At 35.5% G+C, this 20,387-nt stretch overlaps 2 protein-coding genes across 2 annotated transcripts in view; both read right to left on the bottom strand.

Annotated features, from left to right (window-relative positions):
- The window catches only part of LOC144451554 (serine/threonine-protein kinase mTOR-like), a 109,220-nt gene that overhangs the window by 49,671 nt on the left and 39,162 nt on the right, over positions 1 to 20,387 (bottom strand). The window lies entirely within an intron of this gene.
- Positions 907 to 5,321, bottom strand: LOC144451557 (serine/threonine-protein kinase PDIK1L-like). The gene is made up of 2 exons (XM_078142435.1): positions 5,233 to 5,321; positions 907 to 3,316 (listed from the first exon to the last, which is right to left on the bottom strand). The coding sequence occupies exon 2, from the start codon at positions 3,181 to 3,183 to the stop codon at positions 1,957 to 1,959; it is 1,227 nt and encodes a 408-aa protein (XP_077998561.1). The 5' UTR covers positions 3,184 to 3,316; positions 5,233 to 5,321; the 3' UTR covers positions 907 to 1,956.

The following is a 20,387-nucleotide window of genomic DNA, read 5'->3' as shown; positions in this document are numbered from 1 at the left end:
AAATAAAGTCACTATTCTGTAGTAGAGGTATCTGCACTTTGTAGATTAATATCTATACATCAGCTACATAGTTATTACACTACAGTGTATTTTTCTCTATTTGTGTTTATTTGTTGATCAATAACTTTTATACTCAAAGTTCATTCTGGATATCACATTTTGGATGGCCTGGATGTCCTGTGTGTGTAAGGTCACACCATTAAACATGATAAAATGGAATTGCCATGGTTGCAAAGTAAGCCTTAAAAGGTTTATATAGTTCCTTGTACTGGTCTAGTCAGTTAAAGTCCACAACAATTTTGGCTTGGATGACGTGCTCCAGTAGAATTGTTGAGATATGATATGCTGTGAGAAGAAATATTTCCTGATATCCAGTCTGACTAGATTTTGTAAGTTTTAGTGAGTGTCCTCTTGTCTTGTTGGTGCTTGAATAATGTTTCCCTTGTCAATTTTGTAAAATATCAATTTGTACCTTCTTTCTGTCTAATCATTAAACGGCCATTTATAGTGAAATGCCAGGCATGGTAGGGGAAAAGGCAAAAGTTTAAAAAATCCAAACACACTGAACTCTATGCTGTACAAAATGCTACTTTGCCTTGTAGCTTGGGGAAAGAAACTAGATTACGACAGAGTCCAAGTCAATTATTTTTCTGACCCGCGATGATGAGTAGATATCTCTAGTGGTGGCAATTCAAGATTCTTTTGTTTTACATTTCAAGTTCATTAGCTGACATATTTTTGCTGCCCTCCTAAGGCCTATGAGAATATAGATGACCTGCTTTTGTTTTTACTACAATAGAACATAACCAAGTGTGAACCAGCAATGACATTTTTTTTTTTAAATCTTTGCTTTATTCAAATTTTAGTGAAAAAAAGTACTAGTATGACAGCTCTGTCCCTTGAAATGATCATTAAATAAACACATTTTTGAAATGTTCACGTACATGTTCACCAATAAAACTTTCATATTTTTTTGTCTGTTTGTCTGACATTTTAGTACTGAGTTTTTTGCTATAATAGACCAATCGTAGGTTCCAAGATGCACCACACATCATCCCATACAACACCATGTATTCTGTACATGAGGTGGAGGGGGGGGGGGGGGTTACACACGCTACTCAGGGGGATGATTGTCACGTGACCATACCCTGGGTTTCACAGTAAAATCCTTCTCTGTCATTGATGGCTTTTAGTCTTTGTTCTATGAAACCACTCACAATTAAAGAGGTCAACATGTCTTTCCATAATTTCATGATGAAAATATTATTTCAAATGTTATAAAAACAAAACAAGTCTAAATGTAACGACTTAAGGGACGTCATCTTATACAATGCATCTTGGAACTGCAAAATTGACTCATTGTAAGTTTGTCACTTTTTATATGGTATATTACATTTCTAGCTACTTAGGTTATGTTGTGCTAATATGTATATGCACAAAATAAATTCTTGTAACTCAGCTTTTTGTAAAAAAAATCAACTGTTACACTGTAAAAATCTAAGTGCTTCTACATGGTTTGTAAAAAGCAACAAATCACGTTGATGCTAGGGAGCATGACACTATTCCTATCTGTGACCTCATCCTAATCCTAACTCCCTAGCTTGAATGTAAATTTGTATCTATTGTAAAGTTGGTCCACTGTTCTTCATTCACTTTCTAACTACCTTTTCTTTTTAATTAAAACACTTTTGAGTCATTTGTTTGGTGTTGTCAACATCCCCTTCATATGAAAAGCTGTGTAATTTCTCTCAAGGCATTTTGGCTTTGAATGTCCCTCCCTGTGTTCTGAATTTTCTGAGAAATACACCAAGGTCTGTGTTCACTATTATGAGGAGGACTGAGTGTCTGTAGGTTGATAAAACAACACTGTTTGGGGGACTGAGTGTCTGTAGGTTGATAAAACAACACTGTTTGGAGGACTGAGTGTCTGTAGGTTGATAAAACAACACTGTTTAACTACTTTTTCTTTTTAAAGCCTGCAAGTTCAAAAAACGCTTGAGCCATTCGTTCAGTGTCATCAGCATCTCCTTCAGTTAAAAAGTGATTTGATTTCTGTGGCTGTTTTGGCTTTGAATGTCCCTCCCTACGCTCTGAGTAATAGCCTGGGTCTGCGCTTGCCAATGAAGAGGATGGAGTATCCATTGGTGGTTCAAAAAACACATCTTCAATCCTACTTCCTTTTTTGCTCTTTCTCTGGGATGGCTTCTCTGGTGTATTCATGGATTCTTCATCACTGGAATCATTAATCTCTCCACCATATGCATAACCTGATGGTGCCCGCCATTCACTCTTTTGGGTTTTCTCTCTTCTTGAACTTCGACCTTTGACAGTAGAACTACTTACAATTGGATAGAACTCTGATACCAGCTGAGCTGCAGAAGGGCGTTCATCTGAATCATAGGCCAGCATTGAGAGTATCAGCTTTCCTAACTCTGACAAACTTTGTAAGTTGCTGCGGATGGTTTTTGGTATTCGACGTGCACTAACCATGTTAAAACCTACGGGTTCTCCCTTTTCCAAGTAACTAATACACCGTTTTACAACAGAGTTAGTGAAAAGAGAGTACATGGTGATTCCTAGTGAGAAAACATCACATTTCTCAGAGTAAGTTGCAGCAGGCTGTGATTTCCATGGCAAATTCAACTTGACAATTTCTGGAGCCATAAATACTGGTGTGCCTGTTATAGTCTTCATGTCTCTGCCTAAAGTATCATAGAATCTTGACACCCCAAAATCTGCCACCTTTGCGATGACATCATCTCCTTTGCTTGTTATCAGTATATTTGCTGGTTTCAAATCACGATGAACCATTCGTTTGCTATGTATGTAATTGACAGCTCCAATCACCTGCATCATAACATCCAGCTTTAATGACATATCTTCCAGCCTGCTTTCCTTCAGAAAATAATCATCCATGTTTCCATGGTTACAATACTCCATTATCAGCCATACTTGTAGAATTTTATCCTCGCGGTCAACATGAGAGTCTAAGATACTAACGATGTTCTTATGTTCAAGTTTTGCCATGTTCATCATTTCTTTCATCACACATTCCAACTCCTCACCATCATCACATTCAATTCTCTTCCCTGCATATTTCTTTTTACTTTTTTTGTGTTGAAGAAGGTATACTGAACCAAAGGCTCCTGACCCAAGACGTTTGAGTTTTTGGTAGTTTTCCATACTGCAGTGGCCTCGGAGTGTGTAGCATGAAATGGCTGCTGTACTGGTACTTTATCTTAGGCAATCTGCGTCTTTAAACTACCTTATAGCAGTTTACGATATCAATTTCACAAAATGTGAAATTCAGAAGACACTGTAATATGAAACATATTTAATAATTATCAAATAACTTAGATTAAGGAATCTCACTGGCGAGGGCACTACTCAAAGCAATATGAAGCAGAGTAGAGCAAGAAGCTCGATCTCTAGAAACTCTCTAGCCCTACAGAGAATTGTCTTGGTGTTACTATCTCAAGTAGTCCTCTAGCCCAGAGACTTGTCTTGGTGTTACTATCGAGGTATGTACTATCTCAAGAAGATCAATATATTAACACCAAGACAAGTCTTAAAGCTATCGCAAAGCTGACATTTCAGGAATATACTGGTAGCTCATTCAAATTACTACTGTACATAGTTACTATACAAAAGCTGGTACAAAAGACATTGGACACACAAACACATACATTTATATGAATAAATATACTGAAGCAGTGCATTTAAAATGCAGTTCATTAACTGTATAATACCTATGGCTGTATTAAGACCTAGCATTGCATCAAAATGTAAAACAGAGGATTGACTGTACCATAAGCACACATTTGTTAATTAAGCCAGGGAGTTATGGTTAGGGATAAGAATAGGGTGAGACCACCTAACCTAACTCTGATTTGTATCATTTACCATGCATGTCAGACACTGTTCTACATTTGCCCCCAAATCACACTGCAGCCAACAACAAGCTGGGGAGTTAGGGTGAGGGTTCAGTTACGGATAATAGGGTGAGACCACCTAACCTAACTTTGATTTGTATCTTTTACCATGCATGGACACTTCTACATTTGTCCCCAAATCACACTGCAACCAACAAGTTGGGGAGTTAGGGTGAGGGTTTGGTTATGGATAATAGACTGAGACCACCTAACCTAACTTTGATTTGTATAATTTACCATGCATGGACACTGTTCTACATTTGTCACAAATCACACTGCAACCAACAACAAGCTAGTGTTATTGTAGTTCCTGGAAGTACAACCACAGGTAGAACAAAGGAAGTTCACAAGTTTGACAAGATGCCAACATATCTCAGTCACTAACAAGTACCAGATAAAACTTTAGACAATTTTATAGACTTAGGTATCCTGTAATTATTTATGGGTGTGTACTTAACAACAAACTTTTTTACCTTTAAATTTACCACTGAAAAGATGAAAATCTAATCAAACTTTGAAGAAAAATCCTATCTCTATCAAAACAGGTATTTTAAAGACCATTTTTCAATCCTAGGTTATTGCATTAGTGTTATCTTTATATGAAGGATTACATAGGATTATTCTTTTGCTCTGACCTAACTTGTTCTATAGCTCTGCCAAATAACTGGTTTTCACAAACAGTTTAAAGACGCAGTTTGGATTAGAATTGCAATAAAGGTGTGATAAAGTTATCTGTCACAGAGCTTTAGAAAATAACTGGTCCAGAATAAAAGAATAATCCTTTGTAATCTTGATGCTTCCACTGATAAGATAACACTCATCCACAATTTACTCTGGGATTCAAACATTGAGGTTTATGTTTTCATTTGACAAAGCTCCATCCAGGAGATTGAAAATGCACCCAGAAATGGGAATATAGAAAGGCAACATGGGCAGTAATTCAGTATTCAAAAAACTATTGAGGTCAACCTGAGGTAACATAATGCTCAGACCACCAAATGATGCATAACGTTAATGTATTACATGTATGACTCTACAAATTGTTAAATCAAGCATTAACTCTTACTGGTAAATCATACCAGGAGATACCAGAGGTGTTGACAGCAAGGACTGCCAGTCAAAAAAATAAAGAACTTCCTGTCAACATACTGGACTATAAAACTTTGTACTTCCTTTTCTGATTGTCATACATGTACCTGACTTAAATACAATACAGCAAACAAATGCGATAAATCACAGTAACGTGCTCAAAATCTTACACTCTGACGCCTTTAGCAAAAACAGTGAAGGATTTACTCACCAGTCAAATAAGTTTGATTTTGTTCTTCGACATGCTTATCACATAAACTGGACCTTCTCTATGTATTATGGGAAATCATATCTCACAAGTATAAAATGAGCACATGACCTGTAACTCACCTCTATTAGCATATATCATTACATTCTGATTGGTTAAGAACTGTACTTGTTTGCATGCACCATGGCAACAAAGTAGCTATGCAAATGAAGCTAGCCAGCAAAAACTGTAAAGTATGATGTTTGACTGGGTGATCCTTTTTTTTCTTTGTAAACAGGGCATGTCATAAACATTTTATTGCCATGACAGTCAATAGACACAGCACATCCCTAAAATTTCATCACAGACCAAAGACCAAACACTAAAAGTGTTAATATTAGAACACATGGCCTCTGACTTCAGACCAAAGACTGAAAGTGTTAATATTAGAACACATGGTTTCTGACTTCAGACCAAAGACCAAAGACTGAAAGTGTTAATATTAGAACACATGGCCTCTGACTTCAGACCAATGACCAAAGACTGAAAGTGTTAATATTAGAACACATATTAAGTAGTAATTCAGTACAAAAGCAGTTTGAATCTTCAACTACTTTTACATCATGAGCAGGATTTTTCAAGAAGTTTGAATTAAATATTAGAATATGTGGTATCTTGATTTCAAACCAATGTCTATATACAAGTATTCCTGCCACAATGTGAGACTGGTGTTTGTAGCTGAAGACAAGATGGCAACCTGTAGACTGCCACCAGTCCCTTGGGAATTTTGTATTTTTTTGCCTCATAGTCTTCAAAAATTTGACTTTGTTATTTATTTTCTGTTTTGTGAAGGAAATTGTCCTCACCCCATTTAAAAAAAAATGTTTCCCAGGTACTAGTATTCTGTTAGGGTTATATGTATTCAACCAACTATTTCACAATCAATGTCTGGTTAGGATTTCACACAAAAGAACAGTATTTAAAAAAAGCATTATTCAAATAGAGAATAAAACAAAAAGGTTTCAGCATGTCTAGGTAACCTGTTCAATGTGAGGAATGTGGATAGCATCCTGATCTGATGGCATAAGCATCCGTATTTAGGATGTAATATTTATTACATTCTGGTGGGAAATGTACAATGATTTTGTACTCATGAAATATTTCATTTCTTTAAATTGCCAAATTTTGAGACAGCCTATCTTGAAAAGAATGTAATCATAATTTTGACTAGGAACCATACATGTTCTCATTTAGTTCCCCTTGGCAAATTATAAGCATCATTTGGCTAATAACTATTCAAGATATGTTATGCTGAAACATTGACAGGAGTTGAATAAGGAACAATCACACAATGTCACACATGCTCAATACACAAACCTAGTTCTTTTAGGAGAGGAGGGGGTCTGGCATCAATGTGATTGCTGGACTTTATTTTTTGCACTTCTAAACCAAATTTAGAAAACTTTCACACCTTCAATCAGGTTCTGTCTTTATTACTGAGATGTTGATAAGTTTATTAAACTTTACTGCCAATGTAACATACATTGTCGGGTTTCTGGTTAATAGTTAAATGTGTTTACCATGTTTTTACATTATATTGATCGAAGTGGTGTGACCACGACAATTTTCATCAATATGGTTTACATCATATATAAATGCATTGAGACTTGTGAACGTTCTTATAGGGGAGGGGGTTTTGGCCTACAAGTTCCTTTATTGAGCTTGTGTGACATTGTACAATCGCCCCATAAGTGTGAATCATAGTGTTGATGTATCATAATTAAAAAGTTGAGTCTCATGACTGTAGTATCTGACGATAAGTTACCATGGTAACTATTATTTGTAAATTACAGGGTTATTCAGTATAAATATTTCCTAGTTGAGCTTCGATCCTCATATACGTCCGTCATGAACCATCCCAAAAAAAGTTACGATAACAGGCAGGTGTTGGGGTACAGCTTTATAACTACACAAATATTCTCATTAATGTTATCATGGACTGTTTTCAACACAATGGATATGTTCTAAGTTCAGATCCTGGTGGCTACTTACATCCTATAGAACTCTTTTGGCAAATATACAAAAATCACTGTGGGTACTTTCCATTGGCATGAAGCCCACAACTATGTGAATACATAGTTACTTCATTGTGGCTCAATAATTGCACTCTTCCATATAAACTATGTCACCAAAGGAACAGTGCTGTTTAGGGACTCCCAAGAAGACCTATGATCAAGAACCAACTGGTTCTTGGTAATTTACATTGTATTTGAAAGGCATAACAATAAACTAGGGCAAGACTAGGTACGGCATGGGACTCACTATACAATAAAGATACACATTTGTACTTAAGCTAGGGAGCTAGGTAGTTAAGGTTTGGGTAAAGTTGGGCATACAAATGGCATTAGACTCCTTAGCATCAACTTTATTTGTATCTTCCAAAATGAGCAGACACTGAACAAAACTAATGTCATGGTAAATATTACTGTATACAAGGAAATCAATAAACAAAAGAAAGCTTCCAATGAGCTACAATTTAGAAATCATTTTTTTTTTCAAATCAGTTTTACTTTTTTTTTAATTTTTCCTTGCAAATTGCTGAATCATATTTTTAAATAGTGACATTTATCCCTGTTATCCAAAAAAAGCAACTTAGGCATGAGTTGATAACTTGTGTAAGATAAATTTAACTTTTTATTCTGTATCATACATAGCAAAATCTGTTAAAATCAGTTTTGCACTTTTTGATTTCATTTTTACTTTATTTGTTATATCATAATTCCAATGACTATACAAGTATACAAGGTGGTAAATTGAAAGTCTAGCTGCTAGACCTTCAGTCAATTCTGCTAACTTTAAAAGCAGCCACGGGTCAAAGTGCCAAAGAAACTATCGAGGGCTTGCTGCACACCAGTGGTACTGTTCATCCTCGGTTTTTGTTTGACAATCTTCCAAGTGCAGATCCAAGGTCTTGTCACAAGACCAGGGATATGACTAGTTGCTTGGCAACTCATTTTTGCCACCTTTTCCCACCTTTTTTCACAAATTTACTCAATTGAAGAATCAAGTTTAGTATAAATACATATCTTTACATAAAAAAAACAAACTTTCTCCAGAGAGGTACAATGTATTAATAAAAAGACTTTAGAAGGTAAGTATTAAAGTCGGTACAGTTACAGTGCAAGTTGTATATCACCATTAGAGTCCTGCTTATATGCTGATTATGTTCAGTTTCTGATTACAAAAGTTACAACACACAGGCAGTTGAACCATAGACTCTCCCCCAAGAGGTAGGTGGTGGAGGATCTATGGTGGAGGGTCTATGGTGGAGGGTCTATGGTGGAGGGTCTATGGTGGAGGGTCTATGGTGGAGGGTCTATGGTGTAGGGTCTATGGTGTAGGGTCTATAGTGGAGGGTCTATGGTGGAGGGTCTATAGTGGAGGGTCTATGTTGGAGGGTCTATGGTGGAGGGTCTATGGTGGAGGGTCTATGGTGTAGGGTCTATGGTGTAGGGTCTATGGTGTAGGGTTTATGGTGTAGGGTCTATAGTGGAGGGTCTATGGTGGAGGGTCTATGGTGGAGGGTCTATGTGTAGGGTCTATGGTGGAGGGTCTATGGTGGAGGGTCTACATGTATGGTTAAACATAGAACACTTAAGGTTTTGCTCTATCCTTTCTACAATCCTGATCTCATTAATTAATGGCCTCCTGTCATTTTTTCTTTTTTGTGAAACCTGCCATGTTGAAAAACAGTTGAAGCATTTCATCATCGGCAGCTTGTGAGTCCTGACTGCTTTGAGTATTACTTGCACCACTTTTACTAGATGGCGCAGTCTCAAACCATGAATTAAACCCCTTATCTCTTTGCTTATGTCTTCCAGAAGGCACAGACTGTGTTTCATTTGTTGCTGGTAAACGCCAGAATGGAGGTTTCACAGTACTTGAATCAGATGATTTCACTTGTAAAGCAATTTGGGACATTGTCACCATAATGTTGTCATCATCATCATCATCTTCGTCTTCTGATTCACCAGAAACCTTTCTATGGGAAGGGACAGCTTGCCTCTCACTTTTCTCAGTTTTCTTCTCACTGTGACTTTTACTGTCAACTTTGGAAGAGCTTAAAACTTTGCCAAAATCAGACACAAGGCGTGCTGCAGATGGACGTTCACCTGGACCATATGCTAACATGGAAATAACCACATGTTTCAATTCAGGGAATTTACTCAACTTGTGAGGAATGGAATCAGGGATCTTCTTGTAGTGATTCATGTGAACACACAAGGCTTCTTTTCCCTCTGTGTAGCAGATACTTCCATTTAGCATTGCATTAGTCAGTAATGCTAACAATATAGTTCCAAGTGAGAAAACATCACACTTTTCATTGTATGGTTGAAATGTTGACTCTGTGAATTCTCCCATCTTCTTTACCTCTGGTGCCATAAATGCAATTGAACCGACATAACTTGCCATGCCTCGTTTCAACGTATCACAAATCTTTGCAGATCCAAAGTCACTAATTTTGGCAACAGCTTCACCTGATTCTGATGTCACAAGGATATTAGCTGGTTTCAAATCACGATGAACTATCTTCTTACCATGGAGGTACTTCAATGCCTCAGCAACATGTGTAACCATGGATACCTTCAATGGCATACTCTCCATCCTGTTCTCTTTCAGCATATAATCACTCAGAGTACCTTCATTACAGAACTCCATAAACAACCAAACACAGAATGCTTCATTTTTCTTTTTAACAGCAACGTCTAAGACTTGGACAACATTGCAGTGTTCAAGTTTAGACATTGACATCATTTCTCTCATGACATCAGCCAACTGATCTTCTTTATCACATCTTAGTTTCTTACCAGCTACCATTTTCCAACCCTTGTGTCTGTACGCATAGACAGACCCAAAACTGCCACTTCCCAAATAATGAAGTTTTTCATAGTCTTCCATGGTTTCTGTGAAGACTTTGTGATGTAATCACTGAAAATCAGAGCGTAACAATTGATATCAGACATAACCTCATCAAGCTAAAGATAAAATAGTATGAAATAGTGAACAAACTCACAGTACAATGTTCTGTAGGAGGCATGGCTGGTCCAGGGTTATTTGAGAATACATATTATGGACTAACTCTGTTACCAAACCATGATGTGTGAGTATTAATCTTGCCTACTCAGTGTATTCTACAAGTGCTTACCATACATTCTAAGGTTGTACACTTTTAAAAGTGCAGCAAAGTAAACATGACAAACCTGCGTACAAATACACAAAAATTTTTAGTCAAAAAGAAGCCTACTTTAACTAGGAAATATTGTGAATTGAAATGTGAAAGATTAACCAAGAGGTTAGGCAAGGTCAACCTCTATTATTTCGATGACAATAGTGATGCTATAAAAGTCATTGATAACCCTTACAATAAGCATTGTCTATCTGAAGTGATGGTATACATTGATCACTCAATAAGCAATAAGCATTGTTTATTAAGACTTTGGACTATCCGAGTATGTTAACTGTCAGTTACTCATAACCAGATTTAACATTTTGATGACATGAATTTCAGATTTATAGCATATATTACTTAGAATAAAATGTCCAATCAAGTTTAATGTGTTCTGATTTTGGATTGGGTATAAGGGTTCTTGCATGAGTTGAGCTGGTCTTAATCAGAGCTTATCAAGGCAACTATTTCACAGCCATATTAGAGTGAGATATACTTAAATGCTAGACCAATAAATCAGTTTCGACAACATCCAGATAATACATTGTTATTGGTATGTTATACTATGTTATTGTGTCAAAGTTCCTGAGCCTGTAATAAATTAGTGAAAGAACAAGACTCATATAAGAGTCATAAATCTGTATATTTTGTGGTTGGCAATCCAGGTGTACTACTACTAGTCTGTAACCTCTGTTATTAATGTTTGACTTATTAAAGTTTGTTAATACTAGTATTAAAGTTATTAATACTATCCTTATACATTATGCAGTCTTTTTTATGATATTACTTTGTCTATAAGTGTTTTCACTACAATTAAAACCTATCCTGGTTCCCCACCAACTTTATGGTATAAGAGATAAGACACTGCTTTACCTACATTTCCCCCACCATTGCTTATGACTATGGTGTTCTTACAAACTGCTAGGTAAACTGTACTGAAAGCATCAGAGGTAAATTTATCCTATGGCCTATGGCTTGAACTATATGTGTTGATCCTCAGTATTTCATGATCCTTATATATATTGTATTGAATACTTACAACACAATGGCCTGGATTCTAGGTTATAAATTCCAATGAGGAAGTTGAAATAAAAAAATACCTGATCCTCTACTTCAAATTTACAAATGTAGTATTGAGTAAAGTCAATGTAATTTAAAGTTTTCAGCAGTACAAGTCAATAAATACAATGTAAAACACTATCACCAGTTTTGATGATAAACTAATGACTCAAGATTTATACTTTGTCTTTAGCAATGTAACATGAAGTAAACAAATTTGTTTGGAACTCACCTGATGTTTGAAAATGAATACAACTAACTTATGTAATGTCACACTCTGGTACTTGTGTACATGTATGTCAGCGATAAAAGGAATGACTTGAGACCCAATTATCAGTGAACTGTAACCTTGCTTTGTTCACATGACCTGGTATGTTGCTAGGGGATTGGTTAATACTACAACAGTGGTCATGCATTTTGGTTGGGTCACAGGTATTTTATGTTTACTTTCAAGAACCATGGCAACTTAATAAACTATGCAAAGTTGTTTGTTGATCATTACAAACAATTCATCATAGTTTGGAGACTGTTTATTCACTACTAGCACTAACTAAATTCACAGAATGGAAGTTTAAGAATTGCTACATCATAACAAATACCAATATCTATGAATTAAAGTCATGATAGTGGTACCTTCAAGTGGCAAAAGCTCTGTTTACAAGCTGATTAACTCAAATGAAAAGTTAAAAGAACCAACCATACTAGTATAATGTTAATGTCGATGCATGGCATGCCTTTGTTGGCACTGAAATCGTATCTTGGCATTGTTTGCCTACATCACAGCATAATAACGACCTCCTGGACATTTTAGTATAAGTATGATAAATTATCATCAAATTGTTTAGTACATATTATTTCTGAGTACCTGGTTAGAATTTTGACAATAGCAAACTCAGCTGGTATCCCTTTTAAATTGTTTATGTTGAGCCCTAAGCTAATAATCAACTTTATTTTTGTCATTTTCTAACTGCAAAATACAGCAAATATTTTCAGAGCCCATTTCTGATTGAGATTAAAATTTGGGTATGAAAAAGTTATCTGGCAAAGCTATGGAAAAGTTTCTTCTCAGTTTTGACCAATTTTGTTTATAATTATATAATATGGCAACCATCAGATTGTACATGTAACAAAACTAAGTGTGACACCTATGATGTAATAAAACAGGTGACCCTGAGTTGAACTTCCTCTTCTGAGGACAATCTCTGATCCTTATGCATATAAGACGATTAATCCATAGAAAAATTATGGTAGTGTGAAGTGAGGAGGCTACTCCCCCTGTTGACTACACATGTGTCACGCTTTGGGGTGCATTTACTGGGCTCTGTATTTTTCAAGCAAGAGATTTTAACATTGGGTCCACTCTAAATTATTTTTTATTTGATTTAGCTTGATCTAAAATGTGGTCCATTGTCAACAAAATCATAATTGGGCCATTAATTGTCCCAAAAATGTTGCCTCTCGAGGGAAAACATACAAGAATGAATGCAACATTTTGATATTTCCTAAAGTATGGAACTACTACAAATGTATTTGGTCTAAAATGTCATCTTCTAAAATCATGTAACGGTCTAAAATGACGTATTGGTGTTTGGGTAAAAAATATCTAAAATGGGGTCTTGGGTTGGCAGTATTGGCTGCACATCCTTACCAGAGCTGGCTACTGGTACCACTCCTGGTACCACCCCTTGACAACACAACACATTTATTTTCACTGACTCTAACTATTAAATGACATGCTGAAATGTGCTACCCCATCAATTGTCCTGTGTATGAGAAAATTATTCAATCAAATCTTATCAAATGGCAAATATCCAAATCAATGGAATACAAGCTACCTTGTTCCATTACATAAGTCTGGGGACATTACAACTGTCAATAATAATAGAGGCCTAACACAGTCAAATTCAATTTCTAAACTTCTAAACATAATCCTGAACAACAGACTGCAGATATATTTTGATAGCCATAATTATATCCAAGACACGGTTTGGTTTTCACAAGAATTATCGTACAACTGATTGTATTTTTATACTTTAATTAATAAGTATGTATGTAGAGCAGGTAAAAGGCAATATCTATTTGCTTGCTTTGTTGACCTGCACAAGGCTTTCGACAGTGTATGGTGGGATGGAATGCTATAAATTACTTAAATCAGGTGTCACAGGATATCGCCTGATTCGATCAATGTATTCTGTAACAAATTATGCCATTATCCCACGGTTGTACTAACACTTTTCCATCTTCAAGTGGTGTTAAACAGGGATGTAATTTAAGTCCACTCTTGTTTAATATTTTTATAAATGATCTATCAGATAATATTTATTCTTATCCTGTAAATCTATACAACTCTTGATTTAATTGTCTACCTTTTGTGGATGATATTGTAATATTATCTGATTCCAATGTAGGTCTTCAAAATAGTCTGGATAATTTACATAACTATTGTAAGAAATGGAAACTTAAAGTTACTACTAATAAGACAAAAGTTATTATTTTCAGTAAGCTAGGCAGAATGATTGACAGTGATTTTTACCTAGGCGGAGAAAAGGTGCACTGAGCCAATTATTATCCTTATATAATCATACAGTGTCTCCAAAAATTGCTCTTCAACTCTTCAGGAGCACAGTTTTGTCCATTTTAATGTATGGTTCAGAAATTTGGGGAGCTTTTAACTTTAAATTATACAAGTCAAAACAGTAAGAAGATATTGATAATGAAGTTTTTATCAAACTTTTTTTTTTAGTGAAAGACACCCTTTTGAACAAATGCATTCTACATTTTGCAAACAAGTGTTGGGTGTACACAAAAAGTAAAGTAATATTATCCCAAAAGTTAAACTGGGAAGTTATCCAGTCATTGTGGAAATCTGTCAACAAATGTTAAATTATGAAAACAGATTAAGAAATGGAGTATGCAGTTACCTTGTACAGTGTGCTTTCATCTCAAGAAAGAAAAGTCATGGTAACACATAGACGTCCTTTGTCAATAAGTTGCATGAGATAACTGAACTTAATACTGATGCTGATGTAATAAATCTTAGTAGTCAGCTGAAAAACATTTATATCAATAGTATATGTATACCAACGATTAAAAAAACTGACAACAACAAATTATGTACCAATAACAAATTTAAAACAAATTATAAATTTGAACCATTTTTAGAACAAGTAAATAATGTTTGGCACAGAATCAGCATAACTTAAAGCTCAGGATCTCAGCACAAAATTTAAAAGATTACGATACCGCAGAACCAGTGACATAGACATGAGTTGTTCTGATATAGAAGAAACGGTATATAATCCATCAAAGATAATAATTTGGCTTGTGTATAGTTTACATACTTGTATTCTACATAATTTGTTTCTATACTAAATTTAATTTTAATTTGAAAGTTTATGACTGTATTTTGTAAGTGTAATTCTGATTCTTGAAAACGCATAGCCTCATTGCGCCTATGTTACAACATTTCCCCAAATATGTGAAAGCAGAAATAACTCTGGTTCACAAGAATGATTGGATTAATAACTTTAGACTCGACTTCACTTTTTTGTGAAACCAGCCATATCTAAAAACATACGGACCAACTCATCCTCTGAAAGAGAATCTAGACTCTCAGTACTTGTGGACTTAGCAGAATCAGTAATACTCGCCCCATCTGAACTTCCTGATGCTTTGGAGGGAGGTGCTGCTGGGGAGAATGTATGCATTTTTGGTTTGGGCTTGACTTTTGTACTGCTTTTTTTGATAATCTCGGTTTTCATTTTAGTGATGCTATAGCCTGGTACTTCTTCATCATCACTGGAATCATCAGAATCATCATCTAAAGTTGTCTGGTGATGTGGAGGACTGCTGGTGGTAGTAATACAGCTAGCCATTTTCTCTTCAGCTGTAAAACGCTTGGTAATACTGAACAATGACGTGAGAACTTCTGCTGCTGATGGTCGTTTTTTTGGCTCAAAAGCTAACATTGCAATGACAACTTTTTGAAGATTTGGGTGTTGTTTCATCTTGTCTTCAACCGACTTTGGTAGCTTTTTGGCACGCTCGAGATAAATGCATAATGGCTCTCCAGACTTCCCCTCTGCATAGACAACAAACCCAGATACAACTGATTTAGCCAGCAGTGCCAGGAAGACCACACCCAGAGAGAAAACATCACATTTATCATTGTAAGACTTGCGGGCGTAAACCTCCGGGGACATGAAAAATTCAGTTCCCACTTTTGTGCACATCATGCTTCTTAAGGTATCATGCATCTTAGAGACACCAAAATCACCAACTTTGGCAATAATTTCTTCTCCTTCTGTAGTTACCAGTATGTTTGTTGGCTTCAAATCTCTATGAACTATCTTCTTACTATGCAAGAAATTCAGAGCCCCAGCGACTTGCCTCATCAGGTGCAACTTCATGGGAGTATTTTCCATTCTATCCTCTTTCTGGATAAAGTCATTTAGATTTCCTTCATTACAGTATTCTGTATATAACCATAATACATTTCTTTCCTTCTGTATGGAGACTGCTACGTCCTTGATTTGGACGACATTTTTGTGTTCTACTTTAGCCATGCATAGCATCTCCCTCAACACCATCTGCATTTCCTTATCCGAGACACATTTGACTTTTTTCCCAGCACACACAGCACCATTGCCTTCATGTTTAAACAGGTAGACTACACCGAAAGCACCTTTACCAATACGGTTAGATTTAATGAAGCCTTCCATTACTTGAATCACTTGTAAATTAACTCTTTAAGTTTGAATTATTGCTGAAAACAATCAATCAAAACATACCTTATAAGCTTATAGCCACTGAAGTTTCCATGTACTGTCAAATACTATAATAATACTTTAATGTACCCACACTTTACTGTCTAATTTGTTAGAGATTCTAACCTTATCCCTATCCCAAGTGTAGACCTAACTGTAACTCCCTACTAGCTTTCACTCAAATATACTTATTGCCTAACTTTGATGCAAACATTATACACTTATTGCCTAACTGTGACTCCCTAGCTTTGACACAAACATTATACACTTATAGCCTAACTGTAATATTGCCTGGCCATAAGGGCATGAGAAAATGACTATTACCACAATACAAATACATTTTATGTATCTTTAGTACTGTCAGTCTACTCTAAGACTTCTACATTCTTGGTCAGTGTTGCAATGAAATTAAAACCATTTGTCTACCACTTGTCTTCGTACACACAATCAAGTGCTTAAGGTTCTCCTACATGTGATTTTATGACATCCTTATTCACTTTCATGTATTTTTCTCTCTCATTATTAACTTCTTTCCTTCCTTTACAGCACTTATAGAGAACATTTCCACGTATCTTTGATAGAGTTTAAAAAAACTTAAATCCCAGTTCATCAAATTATGCACTTCTTTCCTAAATACAAGATTTACCTGTACTTATATTAAAAGAACTTTGAACAAACCTTGCAAAATTGAGATCTTCAGTGCCTGATGGTTTGTGTCGCAACTTCAAACCTGCTGTTTGCAAATGACCAGTTTGAGTTTAGAATTAACATACTGAACTCTATCATACCAAATACCGATTGTATAAGGATCTATAGTTGTCACTCACATGTATATCCATTGCTGATTGGCTGATTATTATATCACTGATTGTGATTGGTTGATAAGTATGCTAATGAACCAATGCCACAGTAATTATCAGAATATGCAAATGACCTGGGTTACAGTCTAAATTTTTGTACCTAATAAATAAAAAGAAGGAAGTCAACTTTTAAATTTGCCATGGCCTGACATAATCAATGATTATACTGATTTAAATCTCATAATGATTTTTTGGTTGAATGGCAAAATGTTGGTCCATCATTGTAAACCACATGACTCTTTACGTTATAGTCCAAGACTGATTTTTAATTATGTGAGTAGAAAATTATACTCTTGTTTTGCAAGAATGTGTTGGGTTATTTACAGTGTTTGACACCAGGGCCAATACACATGTTGTTTGAATGTTGGTGAAATAGCAACAAAAAAATGTATTACTATAAACAGAACAAACCCACACCACTTTATATCCCCATCTCCTCCCAACCCTGAAACCTAGGGGTGGTACCTGTGGCCTACTCTGGTGGGGAGCAGGGGAGTGTGGCCAATACTGCCAACCCAGACCCAGTTTAGATCCATTTTGACCAGAAAACAATACCCTGAATTAGACCATAATGATTACAGTTCTTTAGAAGATCGAGTTTGGAAAGTATTTGTGATTTATTAAACATTAGCCAGGAGTCTGTGCTAGACAGTGCTATCTTGATTAGTCTCTAAAATCAGCTGTCACAGGCTTTGATTTATTTCATAATTTAACTGAGGTAATTTGGTTAATATGTTTCTTTTGATTTAATTACACCCTATGCTGCCCTCTACAGTTCATTTACTTCTTGAGATCATGACTTCTCATTAGATTACTTTCTATTGTATCATCAGTTTAGAAGTCAAGTGTCAAGTTATTGTCAGAATCCCATGATATATGATTGCAAGAGTGGCATACTCAGAGTATTTGCACAAGTGTTTGCAGTGCAGTGTTATCTCTGGCCACACTTTCTCTAGCATATAGCAAGTGAAAGTGTAGCCAAAAATACTGCAAGTGCAAGCCAAATGCCCCTGAGTACCCGCATTTGAACTCTCATGGAATGGGGTTCTGTCATCATGTTTAACGAAAACAGAAAATTTCCATAAATATGACACTCTTCATGCTGTGCAATCACACACTTTCATGTTAAAAGCAAATGGCCCTGTCCTCATTTGTATTCATTTGCATGGTGGTATGTAATAATGTTTTCAGTATTGCACTGTAGTGAAAATAACACTAGTGCATGCTCTAATTGTCGCGTCAGTGCAGTATTAAAGGTTGTATCTGCTATACAATTGTACAGCAAATACGACCTTTAATACAGCACTGACGAAACATAGTGCAAGTAGTCTTAAGTATTGAGTAGTTTAACACAGCAACATACATCTGTAAGCAACACAAGAGATATTACCCCTTGGTCAATAACAACATGATTTATTGAACACAAAGTTAGAGTGTGTGTATACAAACTTAGATTTATTGGTGGGTTATAGAGTTCACTTTAGGAATGTATTATTCCCAAACATTTTTCTTTGTGAGTCAACAAAAATAACAGTGACCTAAGGAGCCTTTTCAAGAAATGACAAAGTCCTTATGTCACAGGTATGTTTCGGCTTAAAGGCAGAATTATACTGAAGATTAAATATAAGCATACATACCGGTATGTAAATATAATTTATGAAAACCTGGGGAAGACTAATGGTGACTTTGAATGTCTTAACTCATACTTTGAGTACTAAAGAACCATGCACCAATGACATCTTTTTGTACAATACTGTACCACATGCAGTGTCATGATGTCGAATGTCCTGGATATTTCTTCCATACTTTTCTATTCATAAAGCAACTTGCTTGTACTTTATACAAGCTATGGGTTATCTAAATCATGTTTGTCAGACAAATTCAACAGCTATGATTTGCTTTCTCAAATCGATATTCTTATCTTCTAAATTCTATCGTTCTGAGTATGAAATGTAGACAAACCGTAACTTAAACTGAGTATTGAAGAATTCACAGTAGCCCCATTATTGAGAAAACATAAAAAATCTCCTGTAATAGTATTCTTCTATAGTTGTCTTTCTTTTACTGTTTGCAAATAAAAATACACATGTAAGATTTACCCCCAGTACTCTTCTTTGTGGCCATTGTTTCACATGATTTCTCTGTAAGCTGTTAAAGAATTGTGGGCTAGACTAGTTCTGTAGAACTATTTCTACAACCCCCACCAGGTCCATGTAATTACTGATGTATTTGATTGAATATTCTTTGACTTAATTTAATTTATATATTTTGTTAATTTATTTGTTATGTATGGTGTTTTTTCTGGTGAAATCAACAAATCAAATCAAATCAAATCAAATCAAATCAAATACCAATGTTACAAAAGATGAATAGACAATTCTGACTATATAATTAGCTTCTCATAACCCTCAATTAGTAACAGTTGTTCCAATGAATCCTGTAACCTACAACTTATTGAGGGTCAATTTTATCTTCAATTCTTGGATTGGATATGGTACCTAGAGTAGCTATATCAGTAGTACTACTATAGTCTAAGATTAAATCAACATCAGATACCATGTACTATTTTGGTGTTGGGGAAGAAAATAAGAAAAAGTTTTGGAAACTGTTCTGAAATTGTTTTAAAAAAAAAAAAATGCATATTTCACTTGATTTTAAATGAAAATGAGTCATAAATGCAAAATAGAAATAAGAGATCAGTTATTCTATTAAAGTAGTTTAGTTAAAATTAAGTAAAAATCTAGTCATTGTTAAAGTAGTGTAGAAGCTAACATCTGATGAATTTCAATGTAGAAATTACTCTCTGTGGTCAAGCCACCAACCAAAGTAGTGTAGAAGCTAACATCTGATGAATTTCAATGTAGAAATTACTCTCTGTGGTCAAGCCACCAACCAAAGTAGTGTAGAAGCTAACATCTGATGAATTTCAATGTAGAAATTACTCTCTGTGGTCAAGCCACCAACCAAAGTAGTGTAGAAGCTAACATCTGATGAATTTCAATGTAGAAATTACTCTCTGTGGTCAAGCCACCAACCAAAGTAGTGTAGAAGCTAACATCTGATGAATTTCAATGTAGAAATTACTCTCTGTGGTCAAGCCACCAACCAAAGTAGTGTAGAAGCTAACATCTGATGAATTTCAATGTAGAAATTACTCTCTGTGGTCAAGCCACCAACCAAAATTATCATCAGAGTCATCTTCCTCATATATCACTTCATTATTGTATCTTTTTCCTGGGCTTTTCTTTCGTTCCAGCCTTTCTTTTG

Source organism: Glandiceps talaboti, chromosome 21, assembly GCF_964340395.1.
Source record: "Glandiceps talaboti chromosome 21, keGlaTala1.1, whole genome shotgun sequence".
Classification (NCBI taxonomy): Eukaryota; Metazoa; Hemichordata; class Enteropneusta; family Spengelidae; genus Glandiceps; species Glandiceps talaboti.
Note: the sequence above shows the minus strand (reverse complement) of the source record. Positions and strands in the feature narration are given on the sequence as shown.